Raw genomic sequence first — 25,417 nt, forward strand, 5'->3', positions numbered from 1 at the left:
TGGCAATGCCAGAGAACTGAGCTGCATAGCTTCCACTTGTGTCTGCTAGCCCACAGGACGAGGACTTGTTCTTTGATGCTGCCACTTCAAGGAGATCATCCCGAGCAGCTTCGCTTTGCTGCTCTATCGATAAAAGCAAAGGACGGTCAGAAAGATTCTCTAATTTATAATCTTTATGACAAAAAGTCATTCCTGAATGGATAACCAAGTCGTAGCGTGGGGCAAATGTCTTCGGGCGTTGGGGGGGTGGGGAAGCAGGGCACTTAACTGCTATTGTGCCTTGCTAATAATTGATGCATCATTTGGGGGCAGCCTACAGGTGGCGCTGATGTAGAGCGGTCCTTGCCTTGTCCCATGGAGCCAAGGCAGGTAATTTGAGAGATCCTTTAATCTTCATCCAACAATTTTTAAATAAAGGCTTAGAAATCACATATTTTTAAAAAGCTGAAACATTCCAGGGAGGAGAAAACATCAGACATTTCTATAATATGCCAGACACATTTTGAATATCCCTTTATGATGTTCTTCTTTGGGTCGGGGGGGAGGGGAGGCTTATATAGACGATTTGATAACTCTTAGCCGTGTCAGTGATTTCGTAGTATTTCCTGCAGTGAACAGAGAGAAAATTCTGGCTTTTTTCCTTGCCAGTAGGTATATCCTTGTAGCTACTTGTGCAAGTAGGTAACTCCAGTCATTTAGTAAGAACGATGACCAGGAAGTACACAGCTGCCATGCTGTGTCACCTTCAATACTGTCACGTCCCGTGGGTGCCTGGAGGATTATGATCTGTAAGAAGTGAGAGGACAGAGGACTTCAAAGGTCGTAGATGCTCCTCTAAGGCCACACAAAATGTTCCCTCCATTTTACCTTCTCCCACAGCCACTCGTAACAGGATGGGGGGGGGGTGAGTGACAGAGAATGTGCAATGGACAAACAGCAGGCCAACAACGACCTGTCAAAATACACCTGTAATTGTTCCCAAGGACACAGCAGGAGCGTTGCTAGGGCTCCTCCCTCCCGGAAGTTAAGCTCTAGTCATTGTGGCTCAGATCAACCTTTATTGTGAGTATCAGTGTGGGACTTCACAGAACCCATAAGCCTCTGATCAATGTGAGACTGGCGCACTGTTAATTTTGGCTAACACGCTGTTTACACGCTAACGGCTCGTCCCGCTCCACCCAACCTCACTGGCACCTGTACACACATCCCCGACAGGAGCATGGCTCTTCTGACAAACCTGTCCCACCCTCTCTTGAACATATAGAACTGGTCAACTGAACTTGGGACCACAGAAGGGTGATGGATGGAAGCCAGAAATGCCTTGGAGCACCCCATGCAAGCTGCTATGGTTCCATGGCTTAAAGCATGGCTTTGTATAGGATTGTTTCAAAGAACAGCTGAACATTCTCTGCAAAAGCATAAAAAGGATGTCATCAGGAAGGGAGAGCTTGAGAGTAAAAGCGTGGAGAGGAAAGAGAAGCAGGAGGAGGGCTTGCTCCTCCTTGGTCCGTGCTTCTCTACTGGCCTTGTCCCTGCTACTATGCTGGAAGCTGGCACCTCCCTTCCCTTGCTATGAGAGGCCTTCTATTCACGACTGGGCCTCAATTTCACCTTTAAAAGTGGGGCTGCCTATTCCTACCTCTCAAAGTCATTCTGAGGGTAGATTGACGTGAGGTCTAACAAGTCTGGGGGTAGTGCTAGGAAATTAGGAAAGGCCATTCGGGTGGGGGAATTCATGACTGTTGGTTAAAGCATAGCTGGGCATAGACCTTGCCTGTTTCGGGCTCGCGGTCTGGTCTTAGTCATTACTTGCTGCTGACCCTTAAATAAATGGAGGATCCTGGTCCATGCAGCCTCACGTGTCTATGGAGACCAGCTCAGGAGTCAGATGCCCTGAGCTCAGTCATCAGGTGCCTAGAAAGGTAATGGGCAGCTTTTTCTGAGGACCACTGGGCAGAGAACCAGCAAAAGCAGGACCCAGATGTCACCCCAGCAAAGACCGTCAAAAAGCTGACAGGGAAGCTGGCGGGGATGAGCAAAGAGAGTCCTACTCCGCAGAGAACTTCAGGTCTCTAAACTGGGGACCAATAACGCTTAACCTGCGACCTATCGCGCTAGTTGCTTGGGTCACGGGCTCACAAAGAGCTGGATGAGGGGAGACCTGGGCAGGGCTGGTGACAGCTGGTGCTTGCTTTTGCATCCTCCTTCTTGCTTTCCACAGCCTTCACTATCAGAACATTTTCTTGTTCTTCCAGAATGGGCAGGGAGGTAGGCACTTGAAAATGGTTTCCTGATGATAGTTTAGGGTTTGTATCCAGAAGAGAAAATGGGTATCAGGGAGTCCAGGTTCAGGTCTGCCAGAAATCGGGGAAGCTGAAACCCCAGCTGAGCGCAGCACTTGGGGGGGGGGGGCGGAGAAGACGGCAGGGAGGGGGAGGGGCTTCATAAATTGGCCGCCTTGCTCTGCTTCAGCACAGTGTGGAGAAGGTACCATGTGGGCCGTCTGTCAAGACAGGACCCAGAAGCGCTAAAGGACCCGGAAGCGCTAAACTGACACGACCCACTTCTTGAAAACTCAAGTGTCATCCATATTGGTGTTACTCACTGAGCAGAGTTGGGTCGGTGTAGGGATTGAAAAGTTTTCTGGGCAGTCTCAACTCTTCCCCACAGAGCGGAGGCTGCCCCATACAGTCGGCTCCTGCTTAGGGATTCCTAAACAGTTAAGATTCTTCCCACCTGGGCCTTGGAATAGGTTAGAAGCCCATGTTATTTGTAAGAGCACATTGAACCAAATCTCCCCTTGTTTGATGCCCCTAAATTAGGTCCAATCTCAAAGTCTAAATTTGGCTCAGAGTTCTACAAAGACGTGAAATTGTAAGAATTATTACAATACAATAAAAACAGTTAACACAGCGGTGTCCTCCCTCTCTCATAAATTTCCCAGGCTGAAATTCAGGTCCAAAAACAAACCAAAAAAAAAAAAAAAAAAAAAAAAGGCAAATGTCATTCCTTTATAGGTTAAAGCCCAAAGAAATGAGAAATGAAAGTATTTTATTGGCAAAATATTAATTGTACAAAGTAATGGGTTTTGTTGTGACATTTTCATACATGTGTCTAATGTACTTGTTCATACTGTTCGTTCTCTCTTACCTCACAGTTGGTTTCCTTCTCGTTCCCAGTACCGCACACCTTCGCTGTCATGTCCCTTTCTTAAAACCTAGGCTCCACATAGGAAGCAGAAGTTTTAAGGTGGAAGGACTGAAAAGGTCAAAAAGAGCCCAGGGGTCTGTTAAATAGTAGGAGACCACTTCCTCACCGTCCACTGACCAGTGGAAAGGCTATTAGGTTACTCCTGCAATGTGGGGTCCTTCTGCCCACGGTGCTCTAACATCAGTCCCATTGCAGTTCTAGGGTGATCCTGGGACTCCTCCCACTCAGCACACAGAAACCCCTCCTTCTCTTGCTGCTGGACCTCTCCGGAAACCCATCCCCCAGACACCTTTTTCTGAGGTTCCAAGACCTCTCAGCAGGAGTGCTCTGGTCATTGAGCTGGAGGAAAGTTGATAAGGAAGAGAGGCAGTTCCCCGCTGAGCAGCTTCCTCTCCAGGTGCTCCGTACCCTTGCTGTGTTCCTGAGGCTGCCCTGGAGAGAGCCGCATCAACTGTCGCCAACATGTTTGAAATCTCATATTTCCATCCCCACCCATCTGCATACCTGTCAGGTTTCTTCAACCCTGAGAGAAATTCTCCAGCCTAGAAGGCTCAGCACGGCTCTGAACCCTGGCTGCCGTCCACTTGGAATGGTCCTAGTCTTTTGAGATTGCTGTTGGTGCAACACAATTCTCACTGCCTGAGGAAATCTCTCCCCTTATGCTTCCTCAGACTGCCTAGGCATGAGCAGCGTCACTCCCGAATGACTCAGCTGCTCTTCAGCATTACTGGTCACCGGCAGAAAGCCTCGACCCCTTTCCCACAGGGCAGACCGTCTCTGGTGATCGTAGAGGTTTCCCTCTTCTCCCTTGCTCCTTGCTTGCTAACCCAAGCCCATGCCCTTTTATGGCATATTCCTCTAGATTTTGTCTCTTGGGGTCTCCCATGTTGACAGACGGCAAAACCAATCAATCCTGCTCGGTCTCAGATTCTGGTCTTCCTCCAGGAGGTAGCAGCCATTGGTCACCCAGGGTCAGCTCCTCTCTCCTCAATGGGTCTGCTGTCCTCCCAAGTTGTCTTTTCAGGACCTGCCTCAAGACATAGTCCATACATTTAAAAAAAGCTATGACCTTAGGGTCTCAAACAATCCCTGCTGCTCTAACACATCCCAAATCTTCTGAAGGGTTAATGATGCCCTTCCGTCCTTGAATCTCCAGGTCATTTGTGGAATGCCTTCCGGTTCTCACTGGGTCCCTGGCTGCCACGTCACTGGCCACCAGCTCAAGGGTGTTCTGGCGCACCTCTGTCGGTCTCTGCTTCTCTTCCTCATGTGGGCTCGTCCACCCTTGTCCAGTCTTTTAACCCCTTCACCTCTGGCCTGCCTGCCTCCTGACCCCTCATCTCTAAAGCTCTACCCCCATAACTGATCGCTCTTCCTCAGCTCTCACTAGCTCACTTCCGATATGAAGCCTGCAGCACGTTTTCTCAATTGGTTCACTTTCTCCTTGGCCTCCCAAGTGAGCGAGCATTCATCAGAGATGGCCGCTCCATATGAGCAAATCGTTCATACGGCCTCTCTGCAACCTCGGGATCTGCATTGATAGCATTAAGTTATTTTCCTACCTCAAGCCAAGAAAATAGCGTATTCTCTGAAGGGCCCTGATTCCTTTTAATGCCGTGGTCCACGGACAGACAAAGCCCCAACTTTCATGGCTTGAGTCAGAATTGAGGGAACTCACAAGTCCCTGAACAGGGGACCAACTCGGAAGGTCTAAAGAATCAGGAGGGACCCAGTTCCAGCAGGAACTTTTGGGAGTGTTGTGGGGGAAGCTCCTCAGCGTGCTTCAGACTCTTTGCCCTTGAAAGTCTGCCCTGACAGTAGACTTGCCTGAGAACAGGGGCAGCAAGCCTCACTGGAAAGGGGGGTCCACCTGCATCCAGCCTTGAACCTCTCTCACCTCTGCTGTGCTGCTGTAGGGTGTGGGGAGCTTAATCTCCTGTGTTCAGCTGACTTTGCAGCCCAGGCTTGCTGACAACTGACCTACCAAAGCTGTAAGCTACCAATGTCACATTCCCGAAGGACCCTACTCCTAGGAAGAGGGTGAAACATCCACCCATTCAAGGGACAACCCCAGAAGTACTGTGGGAAACTGGCAAGCACAGAGCCTATTGGGCTCCCATGAAACCCATTTTGCGTACACAAGCACCCCCCAAACCCTAAGTTTTCCCCAGGGATTTCTCAACTGGACTTAGAGTCAGTGAACGAGGATGTTAGGTTTGAAGGGGCTTAAATAAAATATCCCTTTTGTCCAGTTACTGTGTTGGGCCTCATCCACAGTTCTAACTTGGCACGTGCCAGAATGCAGGTACCGCAAAGCAGGCTGTTGGCTCTCCTTTCCCAGGGGAGATGCAAACGAGTGACTCTCCACCTCAGCCGGCACCAGTGACAGACAGGGTGGTGAGTGACCCCCAAGCAGCTCCTACATTGCTTCAGAATTCCGCCCCATGACGGATGAAGAATTTATGGGAGCTGTGTCCCCCGTAAGGTTAACCCAACTTGTAGATACTCTAGCGTGGTCCACTGTCACTTACTCTAGGGCAGAGCAGGAGCAAGAATGGCTGCAATCCCAGACAAGGGTTCTAGGACCCTCCCCTCCTTCCTCCTTCTGGGGAGTTCTAGTAGCTCCGTTACCATTATCATAATAATGGTCCTGGCTGTCGCGGTAGTCTGCTCCATTTGTTGACAGGGCTATCAGAGTCAAGGTGATTTCTACTCCAAGACAGCAATGTTATGCCTAGAGAGGAAAAGACAGACAATGGCCTATGCCCAGCAGGGTCAGACTGGGTAGTTCAGGGAAGGGTACAGAAAGTGACTCTGTGTTATTGCTGTAATAAAATATCCTAACAACAAAACCAAAACTCAAGGAAGAGAGGATTTCTTTTGGTTCACAGTTTGAGAGTACAGACTATCATGGCGGGGAGGTCCTGTCAGCAGGTGCTTCAGGCAGCTTGGTCTGATTGTATCCACAGTCAGGAAGCAAAGAATGATGAATGTCTGTACTGGCTTGCCTGCTTCTATATTGTCCAGGACCTAATTTTTGCTATTAGAGTGGCTCTTTCTGCCTTGACCTAATCAAAAGAGTCCTTGACAGGCTTGCGCACAGGCTATAACACATCTCAACAATTCCTCGCAGATGTACCTAGATGATCGATCCTACACTATTCCAGAGCCTGCCAAACCAGCAGTCAACGCTAACCATGGCAGGGACTTTGGCTGTGCGTGTGTGTGTCGGGGGGTGTCTTCAGGGATAACAGCACCCTCGAGACAAAGATGAGGACAGAAGAAGAGCCTCCCAGTCCCTCAGGAACTGCAATAGTGGAAGCTCAGGGAGCCTGAGGATGGCACAGGGAGATGGGTCAGAAACCAGGAAGTCCTAGGGGTGTGAAAGTGCTGGGCAGTCTTTCTGCATGGTCCAATAGCCAAGGAACTACCTTTGCCTTGGTGCCTATGTCATGAAGTATGGCATATAAAAAAATATAGTTCAGCAAATACAGAACAGGTATTTGTAAGAACAATGAAGGGAAAAATAGTATATAGGCTGGGTTTGGCACGCACATTTATTCTCAGCACTAGGGAGTAAGAGATCTCTGAGTTTGAGGACAGCCAGGGCTACATACATAGTGAGACCCTCACACACACACACACACACACACACACACACACACACACACACGTCCCGCGCTACCGTCTCACCCGCAAGAACGACGCAGGACACTTAGGATCCTTCTGCAGAAAAGCTTTAATGCGTCTTGAGAGAGAGAGAGCATAAGCTTCCAAAGCGGAGACCCAGAATGAGGGGAATCCGTCCCTTATATAGGAAACAGTCCTCGCTTCGGACGTGCCACTCTTGGATTGGTCCGCTGCCCATCAACCCAGATGACGCCTTGGGAGTAGGCAGGGACAGCAGCAGTGGAAAGTTATTAAAGGCCTGTGCTACAACACCTTGAATTCACAGAGATCTGTCTCTGCCTCCCAGGCATAGGGATTAAAGGCGTGTACTACCACACCTTGAGGTCACAGAGGTCAATCTGCCTCTGCCCCTTGAAGTCAGAGGTTAATCTACCTCTGTCTCCCTTGTGTTGGGATTAAAGGTGTGTACTGCCACACCCTGAAGTCACAGAGGTCAACTACCTCTGCCCCTTAAAGTAATGGAGAATATGGTTGCGGCCCTCCACACACACACACACACACACACACACACACAAACAAACACGGGGAGGGGGGACACCACCATATGACTGTTTAGGTGGCCAGTTCCATCACACCCCCCCTCATCAGTGGTAGCACTGGCCTCTTACAACAGTTATCCTAGTCAGTTGGTGCAGAGAGACTGAAGCTAACACAGACTTGTCCTTCCCAGTGAGCTTAGGAGGAAAAGCCTGTGGCTGACTGTGGCGTGCTATGGCGTGGTGGGATGGGAGAGTGTCAGGAAAGATAAAGCCTGCAGAAGATTTTCATGAGGCAAGATGGCTTACAGAGTCGAATTAGTTGCTGTGTGCATGATGGGGGCCTGAAGGAAAGGGAGAGCATTCTGAGAAATCCTTTGAACGAAGACCATCTCCTTATCTTCATAGGTTTGGAGGGGCTGGCAGTAGGTTCCACACCATGTAATTTTGTCTGGCTTAACCTACATGCCAAGGAATGAGGTGCTTTTGAATCCCACAAATTTATAAATTGCTCTTGGAGCTGTGAGGGGGAAGGACTGGGCTGGTTTCTCCCCACTCCTCTCCTCCCCAGACCTGAGTGTGAGGCTAACAGTGTTCACAGCAGGGGCCTGTCAGCTGCCCAAGATGAGTCTTGATTCCTGAGGGGGCAGTTAGAGATCTAGCATCCATGTGGAACACCCTTTCCTAGCTTTCCCTGGCTTTCTTGCTTTCCCACCTGCACACAGACCTCTGCACAGCGTAGCTTGGGGTTGCCTGCTTTTGAACTTGGAATGAATGGGATTATGTTGCCCGTATATGTGGGGTTTTTATCATATTTTGTCTGTGTCACAACATCCATAGCCGGGTCACCCAAGTGCTAGCATCTTGACCATTTCACTGCTGTGCAAAAGTTCATGAATGAATGAACAATCTGTCCAGTATCCTTCTTGGTAGATACCTAGGTTCTTTCCAGAAACCAATTCCTCTAGTGTTTATATACCTACAAGTGGGCATTCCTTACGACCAACATGCTGGCTTCTTGTAGAGGATCTTTTGATGTGTTTCTTTTGGGTCCCTGATTTTTAATGCGGTTGTGTCGTTTGCCCATCTCTATACGGTTGTTGCATTAGGTTTCTGTAATGGACAAAAACACCTGAAATAGGAATGTGAGGGGAGGGGACAGGCTTTTGATGGTTCAGCCACACATGGCCCTGCACAGTTCCAGAGGGTTCAGTGCAGGCCCACGTGGGTCTGCTGCCTTGGTTTGTGGCATTGTGACAATGAGTCTGTGGCAGAGCAAAGTTGTCTACCTCTTGATGACTGGAAAGCAGAAAGGAAGGAGCAGGGGGTCCCAAGAGGTCAAGAGCATGTCCCGACTGGTCATCCAGAAGACCGTAAGTCCTATAAGGTCTACCATTTCCCCACCACCACAGACAACCAAGCCTTCAACACATGACCTCAGGGAGGACATTTAAGATCCAAATCATAACAATTAATTGTCTGCCCCACCTGCGGGTAAGTCAACGGAGACCCTAGAGGGGGAGTGGGAATGGGATGGGACAAGAGACACAAGAGATGGAGACAAGACAGGATTCTGATCAAGTCTCGTTTATTCAAGGGAATAATTCAGATAAATACAGGGTAAGGGAAAGGAGGACGTTCTTCTCGTGTATATGGGTAACTAAACAACTTACTAGGCCACCTAACCATGGTCTAGTGGGCAGGCGGAAAGTCCCTAGCTGCAACACGCAGAAAGGTCAGAAGGTTCAGAACAGAAACAATGGAGCAGCAACACCTTGCAGAGTCAGCATTTGACAGATCAGAACATCAGGAGAAGCCAAGTGCAGCGGGGTGGGCGAAACTGACCCAGGGAGCAGTAAATCTCCCACAGTTGTCTATTAGCAATTTGTTGTTTATATATTCTTGATGGGGCCTCCAGTCACTCATGAATTGCAAAGGCCAGCAAGTCTTCTTCTTCTAATTCTGCGGCTAGTTTTCTCAGCAATATAGTCTCCTTGTATCTCATCTAATACGCCATCGAGATGCTATTCTCTTGCCTGACCTTTTAAGTCTTCACGGTATGGGCTCTTTTTGGTTTTCAAGACAGAGTTTCTCTGTGTAAGAGTCCTGGTTGTCCTGGAACTCACTCGGTAGACCAGGCAGGCCTCGAGCTCAGAGATCTGTCTGCCTCTGCCCCCCTAGTGCTGGGATTCAAGGTGTGCGCCACTACTATCAGGCTCTATATGGTTTTAATACATAGAAAGTTGATTTATTTTTCGTAGATATGGAGTTCAATTTCTCTCCCCTTTTAGCAGGTGCCCAGGTCTCCTAGTTAGTTGAATGATGCTTCCTTTCATAGTTTTTGAAATTATTTGTTTGGGAGGAGGAACACACACATGGTTTGTGAGTTGGTTCTTCTTATACTCTCTGTGGATTTTGGTGCTGCCTGCTCACCTATCGAGTCAAGAGGCATATTTGATTCTCCTCGCACCAACCCCATTATTTCCTGGGTACCAATCCCACACTTATATTTGAGTTATGGAGCTTTATAACCTGCCTTACCACTGAGAACACAAGTCCTCTTACCTTGTTCTCTTTAAGGAACAATTTGGCTCTTCTTGGTCATTTGGAATCTCATAAATTTATGTTAGAATCGGGTTGTCAATCTACATTTTCTTTTCAAGAGCCAAAAACCAAATTTGGTTTAATATTGCAACAATAGAAAACAAACCCAAGCCCTACACACTAACACAATACAACCCAGGAAAGAGGGCATGCAGAGGCTACAGTCACAAGCTAAATCTTTACAAGGGACCACAGAACTGCCCCATTGTGGCGGTGACAGTACAAGCAAGTACTATATCTGGAGATGGCATATTGCCACCCCAGCAAAACCTTATTTTCACACAATAGTAAAAGGCATAGTCATTTAAGAGTATGCAGTCCTCACAATGAAGAGGTGGACCTGTTGTGCTTTGGTAGCTTCACTGGCTCTTTTTCCAAGCTGCTGGTACTACAGCAACAACTAACAAGGTCTCATAGCTTCTGACTGATGCAGGCACTTTGAAGGGCACAGATGTGAATTTCCATCAGTCTGAGTCTTGGCTGCAGTTCCGTGTCTCACTCCGCAGGAGTAGGTAATGACAGCAGTTAGCCCAAACCTGAGTGTCCCTTTATCCTTAGGACCCTGTTCTTGTGAACACACGCGGGGCACACACAGCACGCTGTCCTCCAGGTGTGGGGGCGGGAAGGTGCAGGCTGGCAGCGGGAAGAGGGCAATCACTTTCCCCTGCTTCTCAGGTACCCAGGCTTGTCCAGCGTGGAACTGCAGCTGAATCCAACCACTTGAGTCTGCAGGAAGGCTTCTCCCGTGGACCACACACTACGATTCCCCTGTGGGAGCAAAGCATAGGTCTTGGGTGTTGTAATGGACTGCAGGGCCTCGTTCTTCTTAGCATTGGCTGCAATTCTGGCCCAAGACGCCAGCACTGCCTCAGAGGCAGCTGTCGTCACAACGGCCCTGTCGACTTCTTCACAGAGGACAAGAGGTTCAGTAAGGGCAGGCACTTGCTCCTCGGTACAGGGACCACTTCAAGGAACCATCACCTGAGGACAAGACTCTTGTTCCTCCTCAGTCTCTGTCTTCATTTTTTTCCAACATGTCTTCACCCTGGCCTCTTTTGGTGTGTCAGGAATGTTCTCTACATCAGGCTGGCCTTTGCTGCTCAGCTTCGCCTTCTTGCACCACGCCCACCAAACATCTCGGTGAATCGGGTTCATTGGGGGCAGATGAGCCGGTAGAGGAGGAACTGGTACCTTCCTAGGAGTGGGTTTTGGAGTCTCAGCATCTTGTGCTTTCTCATTTGATTTACAATCGTCCTCTTTTGATCTCTTTTTTGGTCTTTTCTGCATTGCAGGGGTCTTTGCAAAGGATGTGCTTGGTTGCCTAGACATCTGGCATTCCACTTCTCTTGTGCTGTTCAACTGCTTTATACACTGAATGTGACTGCCATGGAGAATTCTCAAGGGGGCATCATTTGATGTCTGACTTATGAAACAGTGAAGCAGTGGTTGGGGGAAATGAGGGAGCCAACAGGAAAAGCAGGCTTGTTGGCAACACAATTTTAATCATACTACTAGGAGATTCCTTTTTTAAAAATTCTATCTTTCAGGACAGGGTTTCTCTGTGTAATGGCCCTGGCTGTCTTGGAACTCACTCTCTTCAGGCTGGCCTCAAATTCAGAGTTCCACCTGCCTCTGTCTCCCGAGTGCTGGGATTAAAGGCGTGCACAACATGTGAGTCCCCAGTGAGACTATTTTAAAGAAAGAAAAATGTTCTAATTGCAATCTTAGCACTTGGGCAGCAAATGTAGGAGGATCACCATGAGCCTCAGGCCAAGTTTAGCAGACAGAACAAAACCAAAAGCCCAAGATGAGATACAAACAAAGCAATAGGAAAAAAGTGACAAAGGCAACAGAAAACTAGCTGACTTTTGGGGGGAAGAAGCCTGCATCTTTCTCCACTGTAACTCTTACCTCAAAGATTGCTTTCCCTCAGTCCTTGGTTCAAATTCCACTTCAATTCTTATACCTTACTCCCTCAGTCTCAGTTCAAGTGTTTCTTTGTTGGAATCCCTTTCCAGCAAAATCAAACACATACTGCCTCATTTCTACCTGCCAATTTCAGCTTTCTATGAGGTTCTTTCTGTGAGCTGACACCATCTGATTTTGAACTGCACAAGAGTGAGGTCTCTTTCCCTTTCATTGCTGACACTCAATAATAATCATTCAATAATTTAATTATGGGAACAAAGAAACTACAGAAAAATAGCTAAATACAGAAAAACTAACAAGTAGATAACAGACCAAGCACACTCCTTGTCTTTACTTCATCTTCATATAACTTCACAAACACTACTGTATTTTCAACCTGGAGGACAAAAAGTTAAAAGCTCACTAAAGTTAGAGGTGGGTGATGGTTTGTGCATAATTTTATCCCAGGCTCAGGGATATCCAGGCAGAAGCAGGTGGATCTCTGAGTTTCTGGGCAGCCAGGGCTACAAAAAACCCGTTTCAAAAGAAAAAGAAGCTGGGCTATGGTGGCGCACGCCTTTAATGCCAACACTTAGGAGGCAGAGGCACGTGGATCTCTGTGAGGCCAACCTGGTCTACAGAGCGAGTTCCAGGACAGAGTCCAAAGCTAGAGAAACCAGGTCTCAAAAAAACCAAAAAAGAGAAACTCAAAAAAAAAAAAAAAAGAGAAAAAGAAAAGGCAGATCAATCTACTTCAAGACCCAGCTATACTACTCTTGGGCATATACTCAAAGGATGCTCAGTCATACCACCAGGACACCACTTACACTTGCTCAACTATGTAGTAGGAGCGGCAGGCCACGTTCCCGCGGCCCAGCTCCCAGCTAGTTTACACCCGAAATAATTACACGGAAACTGTATTCTTTTAAACATTGCTTGGCCCCTTATATCTAGCCTCTTATTGGCTAGCTCTTACATATTTATTCAACCCATTTCTAATAATCTGTATGTCACCACGAGGTCGTGGCTTACCGGGAAAGATTCAGCATGTCTGACCTGGTAGCTTCATGGCGGGCGGCTCTCTGCCTCTGCTTCTTTCTCCCAGCATTCTGTTCTGCCTACTCTGCCTATCTAAGCTGCTGTCCTATCAAAGGCCAAGGCAGTTTCTTTATTAACCAGTGAAAGTAGACAGATGACCTGCCAATGAAAGACCCCCCCCATATGGAGAGACTCTCACTCAAGCCTCGGGATGACACGACACCCCCCCCCCCCCAGTAACTCACGAGAGACCGTCCTTGCTGCAATCACATGAGGTTTTAATCGAGACGAGAACCAGTGCACTGGGGCCGAGACTCAGAACCCACGCAGGGGAAGAGTTCGACCCCAAGTAGCTGGGAGAAGGGGTTTTTAAGGGAAGAAACCACAGCCCAGTAATCCGAAAGGGGTAGGGAGGGTGTCACAGAAAATTCTGAAAATACCAGTGCCGATCACAAGGGGACAACTCCCTGTTCCTCAAGATTATTCTCAAGATTACAATCTAACTTTATCTTCAGCTAGTTCCTGAAACACTGAACCGGCTAATCCTAGATTTCTGATTCTTCTCTCCCTGCTTGGATTTTTGTCTCTATTTTTTCCTGCTAGGGGGATCTGGATTTAACCAGGTCTTTCACCTACATCAGGACCACATGAGGATGGGAGAGCCTCCTGTTTCTTGCCAGGTGGGCCACTGTCTCCGAGAGGGAAGTAGAGCCCTGCAGAGAGAGAGAATCTTTCTGAACACGCAATTTTCTAAGTTCCTCACATGGCCAAGGGCAAAGGCTGAAAAACGACCTGAACATGTCATTAAGTTGACTCTAACTGTCCTATCCTGCATGGGGAAAGAAAAAAAAAACTGACAGTTTTTAGGCACTAGAGTAGACTTTTAAGTAAAACAAACCAACAGAACGTGTTAAGATTTTCCTGGGGAGACTGAAAAGAAACATTAATTTACCCCAAATACAAGGGCCCAGCAAGTCAAAGAAAGGTTCTGACAAATCTACCTTGCAAAATAAAATTCGGATTACAATGGCATGGGCTACTCATGGACAGCTGTACCACTGAAACTCCCACCCCAGCTGGCCAAGCATTCGGTTTTAGATGTGTGTCCATTTAGACCCAGAGCAAATGCAAACCTGGGTTCAGAGTGCCCTCTAGTGGTGAAGCAGCAGAGGTGGCTGCGGAAACCGTTCTCGGAAAGACGCATTTGTACGCACGCACTACCTTGTTCTTATCAGGGATTTTGCTGGTCACAGCCAACACGTGGTGGGAAGACTGGCCTATTTTACTGCTGTCTGGCACAAAGAAGATCTAAACACCTTGCTAAAAGATGTTACTCTGGCCGAGTCTTAATACGTTATTTGTGCAGAAATCTGGAGTTGGGTGGGTGTGAGGGTGGTAGTGGTATGTTTTAAGCTTAAACCTTCTCTGGAGAGATCTGAGATAAGGGTAACCCTGGGGTAGGAGGGAGATGACAGAAGGGAACCTTCTCTCCGGGGCTCCTTGGCACCCAAATTTTGGCCACATGTTACCTGCTAACATGAAAAGGGAGTGCTCCAGGAATGGGCCCCCTGATACATTATCTAACCCCTAGTGGTCATCTAAACACTTGTACCTATGAGCAATACTAAAGGGACTCATCAGGTAGTATTTATAAATTTATGGATATACATATATATAAGTATATGTAGGTCCCTTGAGGCACGCGAGTGGTCAAGCCCCTCCCCTGAGGACTTCCAACAGCCAGGTTCCACTGGCAGAACATTCTAACTGCCCTAACGGATGGACCCAGCACCCACCCTACAGAGAAACCCAAGCTCTGGCCTTGAAACCCCACTGCTACCCACCCTGGACAGCTCTGTTCCCCACCCCGAAATGCTACGGAAACCCTGTTTCTGCTCCCTTCTCTGTTGCTTCTCGCCTGAGCAGAAGCAGCTACCTTGCTGGAGTTTTCCCCTCTTAATCTGTTGTGTGAGATTTGTTATGCAGTGTGGATCTGTGGTAGTCCTTGGCTCCTGACTGCCAGGATACCGTTCCCTTCAGAGCTGTAACACTTAATATCGTATGTATATGCATAGTATGTATATGTATGATATATACACAGAGAATACATATGTATGTACATAATAATAGCTAAAATGCCTTGAATGTGAGGGGGGTAACATGGGAGGAGTTGAAGGGGTTGATGAAAATAAAGTACTCAGAGATGAAATTCTCAAAAATAAAAAATTTATGGGGGTAAGTATACAAAAGAACAGGTTGTTAGGGACATAAGAACCAAGGCCTCATTGATAGCTTGGAGTCCTGTTGGAATCAGAACAGGTTGCTGGGCACACAAGAACAAAGCCTTATCAGTAGCTTTGCGATTTGGAATCTGGCCGTTAGTGACTTTAATGTCACAGGAAGTTGGTGATTGTGAGCACAGACTCCATGCTCAGCAAATGGAGGGCACCAGGGCTTCAGAACCAGAGCCAGTTCCTGTCTCCCTTCACCCTCGCTGAGGTACGGCTTAAGGTGGCCATGAGATCCATTGGCAGGTCTGTTTCCATCCTGTCCCTCTCCTGGTCCTGGAACTTACCCAGATATACAGGTTTTGTGCTGTTTCTTAAGAATGGACGGGGTGTGGGGACAGCATTGCACTGGCCACAGGAGTGAGGAATCGAGATCAGTGGCCTAGAGCTGTCAGTGCGGCACAAGAGACACAAGGAGATAAAGGGAGGAACTGGGATTTCTCCAGGCACTCACTCCCACACTGAGAGCCTGAGTTGGTGCCAGGAGAGACCTGCCCCACCTGGAGAGTCTGTATTATAATCTGCCTTCCAGCTGACCCTGCCTCCAAAAGCTGTCTTAACCTTTGATTCCTCTTTACTAAGGGAGATGAAACCCTGGTTCGAGAAAAGCCAAAGCAAAACTCAAAATCCTTCTCCCTCATACTAATTTGGCCCAAACTGTAAATAAATCCATTTTCCTTCACCAATTGGTTTCCTAAACTTCTTATCATACAAAGAAACTAAGGTGGAAGGTTATGAACCTAGGTGTCCCCAAGTTTAAAACAAAACAAAGAATAACAAAAACTTTGGGAACACTCTCAATAATCAAGGCATTGCTTTGGAAGCTCTAACCTGCTCCATTTTTAACCTCTTCTCTGAAGGCAGTGAGGCAGACTGGTTCTGCTCCCTGCCAGCTTCAGAGAGTGGGGGACCCTTCAGCCTGGGGCCCCATGGGTGTGGTGTGTTGGCTCCTGGAAGTTCCATTTCAGCCACGTTCTCCGGGCCTGTCCACTGCATCCGCTTAATGTACTCTGATCTCATGAAGCCTCTAAGATGCCCTACCACACACCTCATCTCCCACCGCACAAATGGAGGGCTTTCACAATTTATCAAGACCTGAGTACAGGCACAGGCCACCTGCAATGTCAAATGTTCTTGTCCATCTTCAGGATTGGGTGAATAGGGAGAAAAAACAGATGGTGAACCCCTTCATTTCACAGATGGGGGAAACTGAGGCCCAAAGTGGGACAAAACCAGGGAGATCTGACTCCCAGAAGGAACTGGCTGGTGAGGGTTGGGGGGGGATGGGGTGGTGGCCCCTAAGGTATGGGGTTCTGGAGAAGGGATGGTGGGGGGTCTCTGAGATGCAGTTGTGCCTGAAAGGAGAGTAGGGGTGGAGAAGGGAGTGTCTGGGAGTCTGCACTGTTGGACAAGGCCTGAAAGGTCACAAGGCAGCAGCCGGGAAGACCAGAGCAGGGAGGAGCCCTGGAAATGCACAATCCATCTAAGAGGGTTGGGCCCAGACAGAGGCATTTGTGAGTGTCCTCCGAGCCAGGACATGCCGCGAGTGGCGCTGAGCAACTCCAGGGAACAGGAGAAGGAACAGCACTTGGAATGGTACAAGATTTGCCAGAGTTGGTCAGCTGTGTGAAACAGTGACCATGGACACAGGTGGGGGTCACCCTATAGGCTGAAAAGCTCATTAGATGCCACGGCCCTATGAAGCAATGGTGGGGGAACGGGGGCATTCTCTGCCCAACTTCCCCCATCCAACCTGGAGGTCTGAGGCATCACTGGGCGCGCCGGTTAGCTGACACTTGGAAAGCTGACTGGCCTGTGGGCGTTGGTTTTGAGAAGGAACTGGCCTCATTCAGTGGGTAATGAAGGATCATGCTTTGGAGAAAGGGGCTGGTCATGGATGACTGGGGTGAGGGAGGGAAACACAAGCAACCCATTGAACTGACCAAGAAATGTGGAGGGCAGGCGGAAGTCATATGCCCCGTTTGATTTCCTTTCCCTGCGTAACCAAGGTGTGACCCCTTTGTAGATGCTCCCACTGAGTACAAATCCATAAACATCGAAGCTTTTAATTTTGAGGGGGGTGGCTCTTCTGGCTCATGTGATCTCCCCCGCAGACCCCCACACTCACATAGCAGGTGTTCAGCTTGCCTCCTCTGCTATAGAGACCTCAATTTTAGGCTCATACACGCCCCCTAGGCCGGAGTCCCTCACAGAGACCTTAACTTTAGGCTCACAAGCGGCCTTTAGGCCAAAGCCCTCGCTGAGGAAATGGAGTTTTAGTCCATGACTCTGCCCTGGGAGACAGCAGTGACAAGGTGAAGTACCTCAGGGTCAATGCCCTCATCTGTGAAATGAGGGAGTTAGACTAGATCTGGTGGAGGCCTGAGCCCCTCTGTGTAGAGCAGGTGTGGGGTGGGGGGAGTCTTGCTTGAGCATAAAGGTGATTCAGTGGCGCCAGGTGCAGCAAGACAGGAGATTAGCAGAAAAAAAGAGGTTCTGAGGTAGGACTCAGGAGTCTGTGGAAGGCCCAACCTCAAGCCCAACCCTGTGGTTAAGGGGATGTGGCAAAGGCCGGGTTGAGAACGGAAGGTAGCCTGCCACACAAGAGGTACTCAGATTCCAGAGGGCAGCCCCAGATTGTCCCTAAGACTGCAGCAAGGACATGCCTCCCAGTAAGGAGGCAGGCAGGTATGGCATGCCTTCATGCATGCAGAATGAGATGAAGCAAAGTCAAAAGGCCCCTTATGGTGATAGTAAGCTAGGAAGGGTCTTGCTTTGGGAACCTTCAGGGATGGCTGGCCTCCACACTGAGAAGGCATCTATGTTCATGATTCAGTCTCATTAGCTTTGATTCTTTCTAAACATTCCCCCTCCTGGCCCTACTTCTGTCCTGATCTAGTGGTGGGGGATGGTGATGTGTCTGATATGGGGTCCCCCTTCTCCCGGGGTAAAGACTCCTAAATCTAAGCACAACAAATTAGCAAGCTGCCTGGGAAGCATACTTAGTTAGGTAGGCATGGCCAAGACTGCACTAGGGGTGCCCTAGGTGCCCATTGGGAGAGGGTGCGGATCTGTGTGGCACTGTACCTCTTCTGGGTTAGGTGCCTCCAGGGCCTGGGTGGTTCTGAAGATGCCCACGATCTATTTGGTTTCAAGCCTGGCCTGGCGTGTTTATACTGCTAACGATAGAATACAATGGGCAGGGATCCTGGCAATCGTGCCCAGGAAGGACACTGTACCTACACTAGACCTTAGGTCTCTGTCACAGTTGTCGGACTCAGACGGACAAGCTCCTCACTCCCAGTCAGGTGTCGAGAGGTTTCTGTTCCCAGGCAGGGTCCCTCAGAATCCAAAAGACAAATTTAATTCCTTGGGATTCTTACAAAAAAAAAAAGAAAAACACCCACACATTTATCTAGAATGTTCATACCTGGACAAGAAGCTGAGAGCAAGGGATCTGGGACCAGCAGGAGTCCACTGAAGTTACTTTTCCTAAATCTGAGAAATGGGGTACATCAAGCATCCCTCTCTATGTTGTTGTTACAGACTTCTCTGGAGGGGAGTCAATGGGGGCAGAGTGGTACAGGCTCCTTTTTTTGTGTGTAGCCCAGGCTGGTCCTGGAACTAAGAGATGCCTGCCTGCCTGTCTCCAGAGTGCTGGGATTAAAGGAACGTGCGGCTGCTGCCACCACCACTTGGCCAGTCTCTTCAGGGAACTCCAGTCAGCCCTGACACATTCATCTCAGCGAGGCTTCCTTAACTGGAAGGCTTCACACTAGGGAACAGCGAGGAATTCCTTCGGGAGCAGCAGGTTCTTATGGCCCAAACTGGGATTCCGCCTACCCCACCTATTGTGGGGACCCCAGGTTAGAGACGACCTTTGCCAATGATTTTGTTTATGAAAATGCCGAGGGCCAGTACCTTTTCTACCCTAATGTTAATGATAATGGAAGGCAGGTACTCCCTCCACCCTCGCGCATTCTCGGGGAACTGCTGGGGGGGGGGGGGCTGTTCCCCTGAGCAGTACACAGGCAATAATGAGTTGGGGAATGTGGCCTAGGAGAATTTTGTATCTTGGCCACCTCTCCCACCAACATGCCTAAAAAACTGTCCCAAAGTTCCAGGACAAGTAACTATCCAGATCGAGAAACTGAAACCCTTGGCTTAACGCCGTGATTCTTGGAGAGCTAAGTCGGGCCTAGAAAGGTGCGGGCCCAGCTACCCACCCTTCTGCTGGAGTAATCCCCTCTTCAATGAAAGCACATTACAGGCACCGTTTACTATTGCGGTAAGAACATTCGGGATTCCCGCCCGGAGCAAGTAACTTATTTCAGGATGCAACTCCTGCTTGGGAAGCTCTGACTCGGGGCTCTTGGTCTGAGGTCTTTGGTGATAAGTCAACCCCTTAGGAAAGCCTGGACAAAAGAGCATCTAAACCACGGATTTTGAGAGAGCCACTGGACAACTCCGAGCCTGCCACCCCACCCCACCCTACCTCTGCAACCTGGACTTCATTTAACGGCCCCGCCCTGCACCAGTCCCTCTGCAAACCAAGGAAGCAGAAGCTGAGGCAACCGTGGTCTCTAAACCATTTATTTCTCCCGATCGGAGGGTGGGCATTGCTACGTGTGGACGAAAACAGAACGCTGCGTGCAGCAAGGCTCCAAGAACAGCGGTGCAGGTAAGTTATTAGGCCAGCACTCAGGCGAAGGTGGAACCGTTCCAGCCCACGTTGGCTGCGCTCATGTCGTAATAGTTGATGTAGATCCTGCGAGAAGGAAAGCCCGACTCAGCAAAACACGCGGTCTCGGCGAGCGTGACGATGCCCTCTGGACTGCCCCGCCCCCCGCCGACCTCCCAGCTCCCCTCACCCATCAGCCCCACGCACCGGTCAGGGCTGATGTGCAGGCGATCAGCCAGCAGGCCGCACAGCAGCTTGCTGTAGGTGCGGTTCTGCGCGCCGCCGATCTTGCCGATGCTATGCAGACTGCACAGGGCGCAGGGGTCGCTAGAGCCGCTAAAGGTCATTAGCTGGTCCGGGACCACGTGCACTGCGATGTACTGCGGGGGGAGGGGGGGTGGGCACGCGGTTAGCCAGCCTGAAAGACCACGGGCCACAGGTCTCCCAGAGAGCTCCAACCGCCACCCGCCGGCCCGCCTTGGCTCTCAATCCCATTCTTCCTCTACCCGGCGGACGGTTCCACCCCACTCCCTTCCTGTACCCTCCCTGCAAACCTGTGCCGGCTTGCCGGTGGCCTGCGCCAGCTGCTGGGTGAGCTCGGAAAGAAGCCCCTCTGGCACGGAGGCGCGGGGAACGTTGGTGTTCACGGTGAACATCGGCATTGTGGCGGAGGGATTGCACGCGGGGACCAGAGACCAGTGAAAGGCGGGACGTGGCCCAAGTCAGGGACCTGAGCTACGTGACCCAGCTCAGTACCGCCCCAAGCCGGCTGCGGCTCCTCCCCTAGCTCCGCCTCCGCTGACGTCAGGCTACGTCCCAAAGGGGACGCTACCGCGCTTCTGCGCACTACTGATGCTGGCCTTGGTGCGCTTTGGCGCTCCAGGAAGTGCCTTTGGCTCTTTTGTTTCCTAAGATAGAAACGACGGACGTATCATTTAGTAAAATAGGCAGAAAGGACTTGACTCTAGCGATTAGGTTTGTCGAGTCATCCCTGGTAGATGCTACAGGTTAACTGTACGACATGAGCAAGTTCAGGCCTGAGAAATTTCTGTTCCAAGTAGAGAAAAACTTCAGCCCTTGATGTGTGCTATTAGGTAGTCATGTTGACTTTCTCTGTCCTGCCAAAGGGCCAGGAATGACAGACTCCAGTGAATACGATTTAACCTCAAATAATGAGCCAAAAGCGTGGTGGCTTGTGCTTGGAGAAAAAACAATCCTTACTTGCCTTGGGAACTTCCTCTAAGCTTGTGAAATTGGCAGACCTGTGGATCCCTTACTGGTCTCTGCTCTCCTGTTGTACCAGCAGACAGCCTTCCATCCCCTGGCATAGTGCCACCTTCAACCCAGCCACTTTCAACTAAGACTTTTTGTGTGTCCTGAGCCTCCTAGGACATGTGTCCCCAAGGCCTACAATCCTGCACGTGTCGGTCCTCGTAGATGGGGAAGGAAGCAGAATAGAGTCGCCATCCAGTTACTTCCCTGCATCCTTGCTGTTGCACACGAGGGAGGAGGCTTGGGAGCTCTCTGGAGCGAGAGGGGATAAGGAAAAGGTTTTGAGTCAAAGGTACCAGTTGGGCTCCTCCAGGCCTTAACGTATAATGCTAAACTGGGCAGTTGTCGGCCCTCAGGGAAGCACTGCTCAATCCCGCAGAGCGACCCTCATCTAAGCCCTTGGTAGACTTTGTATAATTTTCTCATTAACAAGCCAGATATCTGGCAGGTGCCCAGGAAATGTCACTGGGACTCTGGGTCTCCCTTTGTTTCCCTAGTTCTTTTCGATTTGTTAGAAAATTTTGCATCAAGGCAAAAGCATGCAGTGTAGGCGACGGCAGCTCTGTCTTGTGACTTCAGGGTTTATACTTGGTTCTGCACCGCTTCTGACAGAAATGGAGAGACGTGTGCCCCTCCGTTTGGCTCCCAGACTATTGAAACAATGGTTCCCAAGGAAATGGAGTTTCCTCAGGAGTCTCAAGCTGGAGAACGAGAAAGGCCAAAGGCTGGAGGAACTTGTCTCCCTGAACAAAGAGTTCAGACAGCTCTGAAGATTTGTCAGAAGCCTCTGCGGAAGGGACTGGGGCTGAGACAATGCTACTAAGGAGGATCACACCTTGACCAGGATCGCTTAGTTATGCACACCTGTTGCCCTCTATTTAAACCTAGACTTCATATCACAGGGCCCGGAAGATGAACTTGAGGTGAGGGTCATTGGATGCCTTAAGGTTTCTATTGCTGCGAAGAGACACCATGACCGTGGCAGCTCTTCGAAGAGAAAACATATTAGTGGGACTGGCTTATAGTTCAGGGGTGTAGCCCGTTCTTATCATGGCGGGAAGCGTGGTGGCAGGCAGGCAGGCAGGCATGGTGCTGGAGAAGGAACTGAGAGCTCTCCATCTGGAATTCTCCTGGAATTCCTGGAAACAGGAAGAGTACAGGCTGGAGCTGAGACCTCCCCCAACAAGGCCACACCTTTTAATAGTGCCACTCCCAGTGGGCCTGTGGGGGCCTCTCTATTCAAACCTCCGCACTGGGCTTCTTTCATTTGTTCTTCCCAGTGTGGCCACATTGAAATAAACCTCCCTTCTCTGTTTTTCTTTATTGTCTCTTTAATTGGACTAATGAGGATGTGGCCCAGGGTAGGATGCCAGGACTGCCAGGGGGCATTGATGGTAAAATGGACAAGTCTGAGCCAGCTGGAGTCTGAGGTTTTCTCATTCCAAGGTTACTCTGGTCTCTGGTGCGGGGCGGGGGGGGGGGGGGGGGGGGGAAGAGCGGCGGCTCCACCCCACCCCCACCCTGTGTTCTTATTCGATGTGTGGATAATTGTCACCAGTTATCTGCCAATGGAAGCTCTTGGGAAAGCTGTGAAATCCCCTGGGTGTGCCTCCCGTTCTCTCTGGTAGCTTTAGCTTCTTGTTCCCTCCTTTTGTCCTGTAGGTATCAGTTACAGAATTTGCTATACTTTTTTTTTTTTTTTCGTTTTGGTTTTTGGTTTTTGAAGACAGGGCTTCTTTGTGTAACTTTGTGTAACTGTCCTGGAACTCTCTCTGTAGGCCAGGCTGGTCTTGAACTCAGAGTTCTACCTGTCTCTACCATCCAAATGCTGGGGTTAAAGGTGTGAACCACCACTCCCAGCTAGAATTTAACTGCTATACTTAACAGGTTATGGGTGTTAGGTTTTGGGGCTAAGGGCTAATTGCCTTAGCAGCCTTTTTCTCGTGACTTTTTCAGAAATGACAAGTGCCATCTATAATGAGATCTGGTGCCCTCTTCTGGCCTGCAGGCCTGTATGCAGGCAGAACACTGTATACATAATGAATACATCTTTTTTAAAAAAGGTTTTATTGGCACCCTTGAAAACACAGGAAGGGAGCTTATCTGAGTCTGACTACTTGTTTCCCATTAAAATCCCCAGGGATGTGAAGACAGTGGTCATGGTAATAGCACTTCATGGCTCCTTAAGGACACTCGCTCCAAGGTTCATGGGATGTTCATGCTTACATCTGAACATGTGCACGTCAAGGAGCATCCGTTACTAACGACATTGACACCTCACTCAGCACCACACAGCCCGGATCCTGACACTAAGGGCCACTCTCACCCCATACATTATGAAGAGTGAAGAAGACCCTCCCCTCTGTGGGGCACCAGCCTCGAGGAAACTCACACATTTGAGGGTAGGAGAATGAGGATTAGAATTAAGCAAGGGCTGGAGAGATGGCTCAGCGGTCAAGAGCACTGACTGCACTTCCAGAGGTCCAGAGTTCAATTCCCAGCAACCGCATGGTGGCTCACAACCATCTGTAATGAAATCTGGCGCCCTCCTCTGGCATGCAGGCATGCATGGAGGCAGAATGTTGTATACATAATAAATAAATCTTTAAAAAAAAGAATTATTAAGCAAAATGAACAGAGCTATGAGAGAAACAGAAACACAGAACAACAACGGGAGGGACATTCCGTGAACACTGAGTCCACCCACATGAACTTCTCACACGCTTATAAACCCCAATCCAAAGGGGGGTGAGAAGGCAAAAGACTGCTTAACAGGACACAAAGGACGAGAACAGTTATTGTTTCAATACTTGAGACGTCAAGGTACTATTTCCTGAGTTAAGCATTCTGATGGGCAGGATATGCAGTGAACACACCCTAGACCAATAGCCCATAGGCAGCCACTTCCTATGTCAAACCTCCTACTTTAAAATGAAGGAGCAGGTATAGGCTTGAATTCTCTGACCTTTGGTCAGGGTGGAGTGGATCCACCTCTATGGGCCATCTTAATGTCCAAAACACTATAAGTAACCACACTCTAGGTCAGGGGTTCTTGTTTGTAGCCACACCTGTTGTCAACAACCTTGAAAGGGTAAAAATAAACCCAACCTCTCTGACCTTCAGTCCAGGTGGACCAGACTCACATCCGTGTGCCCCCACATCCCTCCCCCCCAGCTCTGCCCTTCTGGACTTCTATGAGGAAAGAATTTCAGAATCAGTTCCCATCACAGTCCTTCACCATAGCCCATAGCCCATAGTTCATAGGGTGTGCAATGGCTTGAAGGCTGAATGTTCCCCAACGGTCCTTGTGTTAAAGGCTTGGTCATCAGGGCATGGCTAGTGAGAGGCGCCTCGGAAGAGGTGGAGACTTTTGGGGAGGTGGTGAGTTCACAGCAGGCATGTTCTTTAAGGGGACTGTGAAACCCTAGGTTCCTCCTCTCGCTTTGTACTTCCTGTTAGCTAATGGAGCAGTTTAGTGCACCATGCTGCTCTGTCCTCCATCTGGGACTGAAACTTCCAGAAGCAGGGGCGGTACTTTTTATAAGCTAATCGCCCTAAGTATTTCTCCATAGCAACAGGAAGCTGACTCTTGCAGTCTCTGGGAGATAGGTTGGGAAGAGGTGGGCGGGACCACATCCTGGATGCTCACCGCTGTCCAGGCTCTCTTCTCAGGCCCCCCCCAACCCCCACCCCCCAACCCCCCCACCTCCCCACCCCGGGTCGCACGACACCTAGAGAGCCTGCGGGGAAACAGGACTGGAAAGTGCCCCACCACCTATCTTAGATGGTAACACATGGCAGAAGCTGACAGCTGTAGGGTTTGGCTGGGCAAGGCCTTAGACATAGTATTTGAAGACTGGTTTCAAGGAAGTGTAAGGAAACGGTCAACAGACAGATCTCTCAGAACCTGGCCCAGTGCCTCTGTGTTTCTGCTCTCCAGAGCCTCTGACCAATGGCAGGAGAGATTACATTACAGACAGGCCAACTCTCTCTCTCTCTCTCTCTCTCTTTCTCTCTCTCTCTCTCTCTCTCTCTCTGCGCATGGCATTCAGCTGCCTTTCTCAAGAGTTTGCTCAGTTCATTCATAAACAGAGCAGGAAGGGTAATAAGAACAGAAGACACATGAACTCTAAGCAGGTACTGCCTAATGAGCCTGCTTGCCTCAAAACTATCAACTTCTGTTACTATGGCCAAATTCCCGGGAAGAATCAACTCCAGCTGACTACTGGAGAGCAGCCGAGCTATGCTGG

At 49.4% G+C, this 25,417-nt stretch overlaps 1 protein-coding gene and 1 pseudogene across 1 annotated transcript; both read right to left on the reverse strand.

Annotated features, from left to right (window-relative positions):
* Positions 1–10,505: 10,505 nt before the first annotated feature.
* On the reverse strand, positions 10,506–11,357 carry LOC125411571 (developmental pluripotency-associated protein 4 pseudogene; annotated as a pseudogene).
* Positions 11,358–19,791: 8,434 nt separating this feature from the next.
* Mif (macrophage migration inhibitory factor) lies at positions 19,792–20,680 on the reverse strand. Its single transcript, XM_087898241.1, has 3 exons — positions 20,450–20,680; positions 20,103–20,275; positions 19,792–19,982 (listed from the first exon to the last, which is right to left on the reverse strand). Exons 1-3 carry the CDS (start codon positions 20,555–20,557, stop codon positions 19,916–19,918), a joined length of 348 nt encoding a protein of 115 aa, XP_087754367.1. The 5' UTR covers positions 20,558–20,680; the 3' UTR covers positions 19,792–19,915.
* Between the last annotated feature and the right edge of the window lie 4,737 nt (positions 20,681–25,417).

This window comes from Myodes glareolus, chromosome 18 (genome assembly GCF_982192425.1).
Source record: "Myodes glareolus chromosome 18, mMyoGla1.1, whole genome shotgun sequence".
Classification (NCBI taxonomy): domain Eukaryota; kingdom Metazoa; phylum Chordata; class Mammalia; order Rodentia; family Cricetidae; genus Myodes; species Myodes glareolus.

Coding starts and splice junctions, on each gene's coding strand:
- Mif (XM_087898241.1), bottom strand. CDS start 20,557: ATGCCGATGTTCACCGTGAACACCAACGTTCCCCGCGCCTCCGTGCCA. Junction 20,276..20,449: donor CCACCGGCAAGCCGGCACAG/GTTTGCAGGGAG, acceptor CTCCCCCCGCAG/TACATCGCAGTGCACGTGGT. Junction 19,983..20,102: donor CTGCACATCAGCCCTGACCG/GTGCGTGGGGCT, acceptor TCCTTCTCGCAG/GATCTACATCAACTATTACG.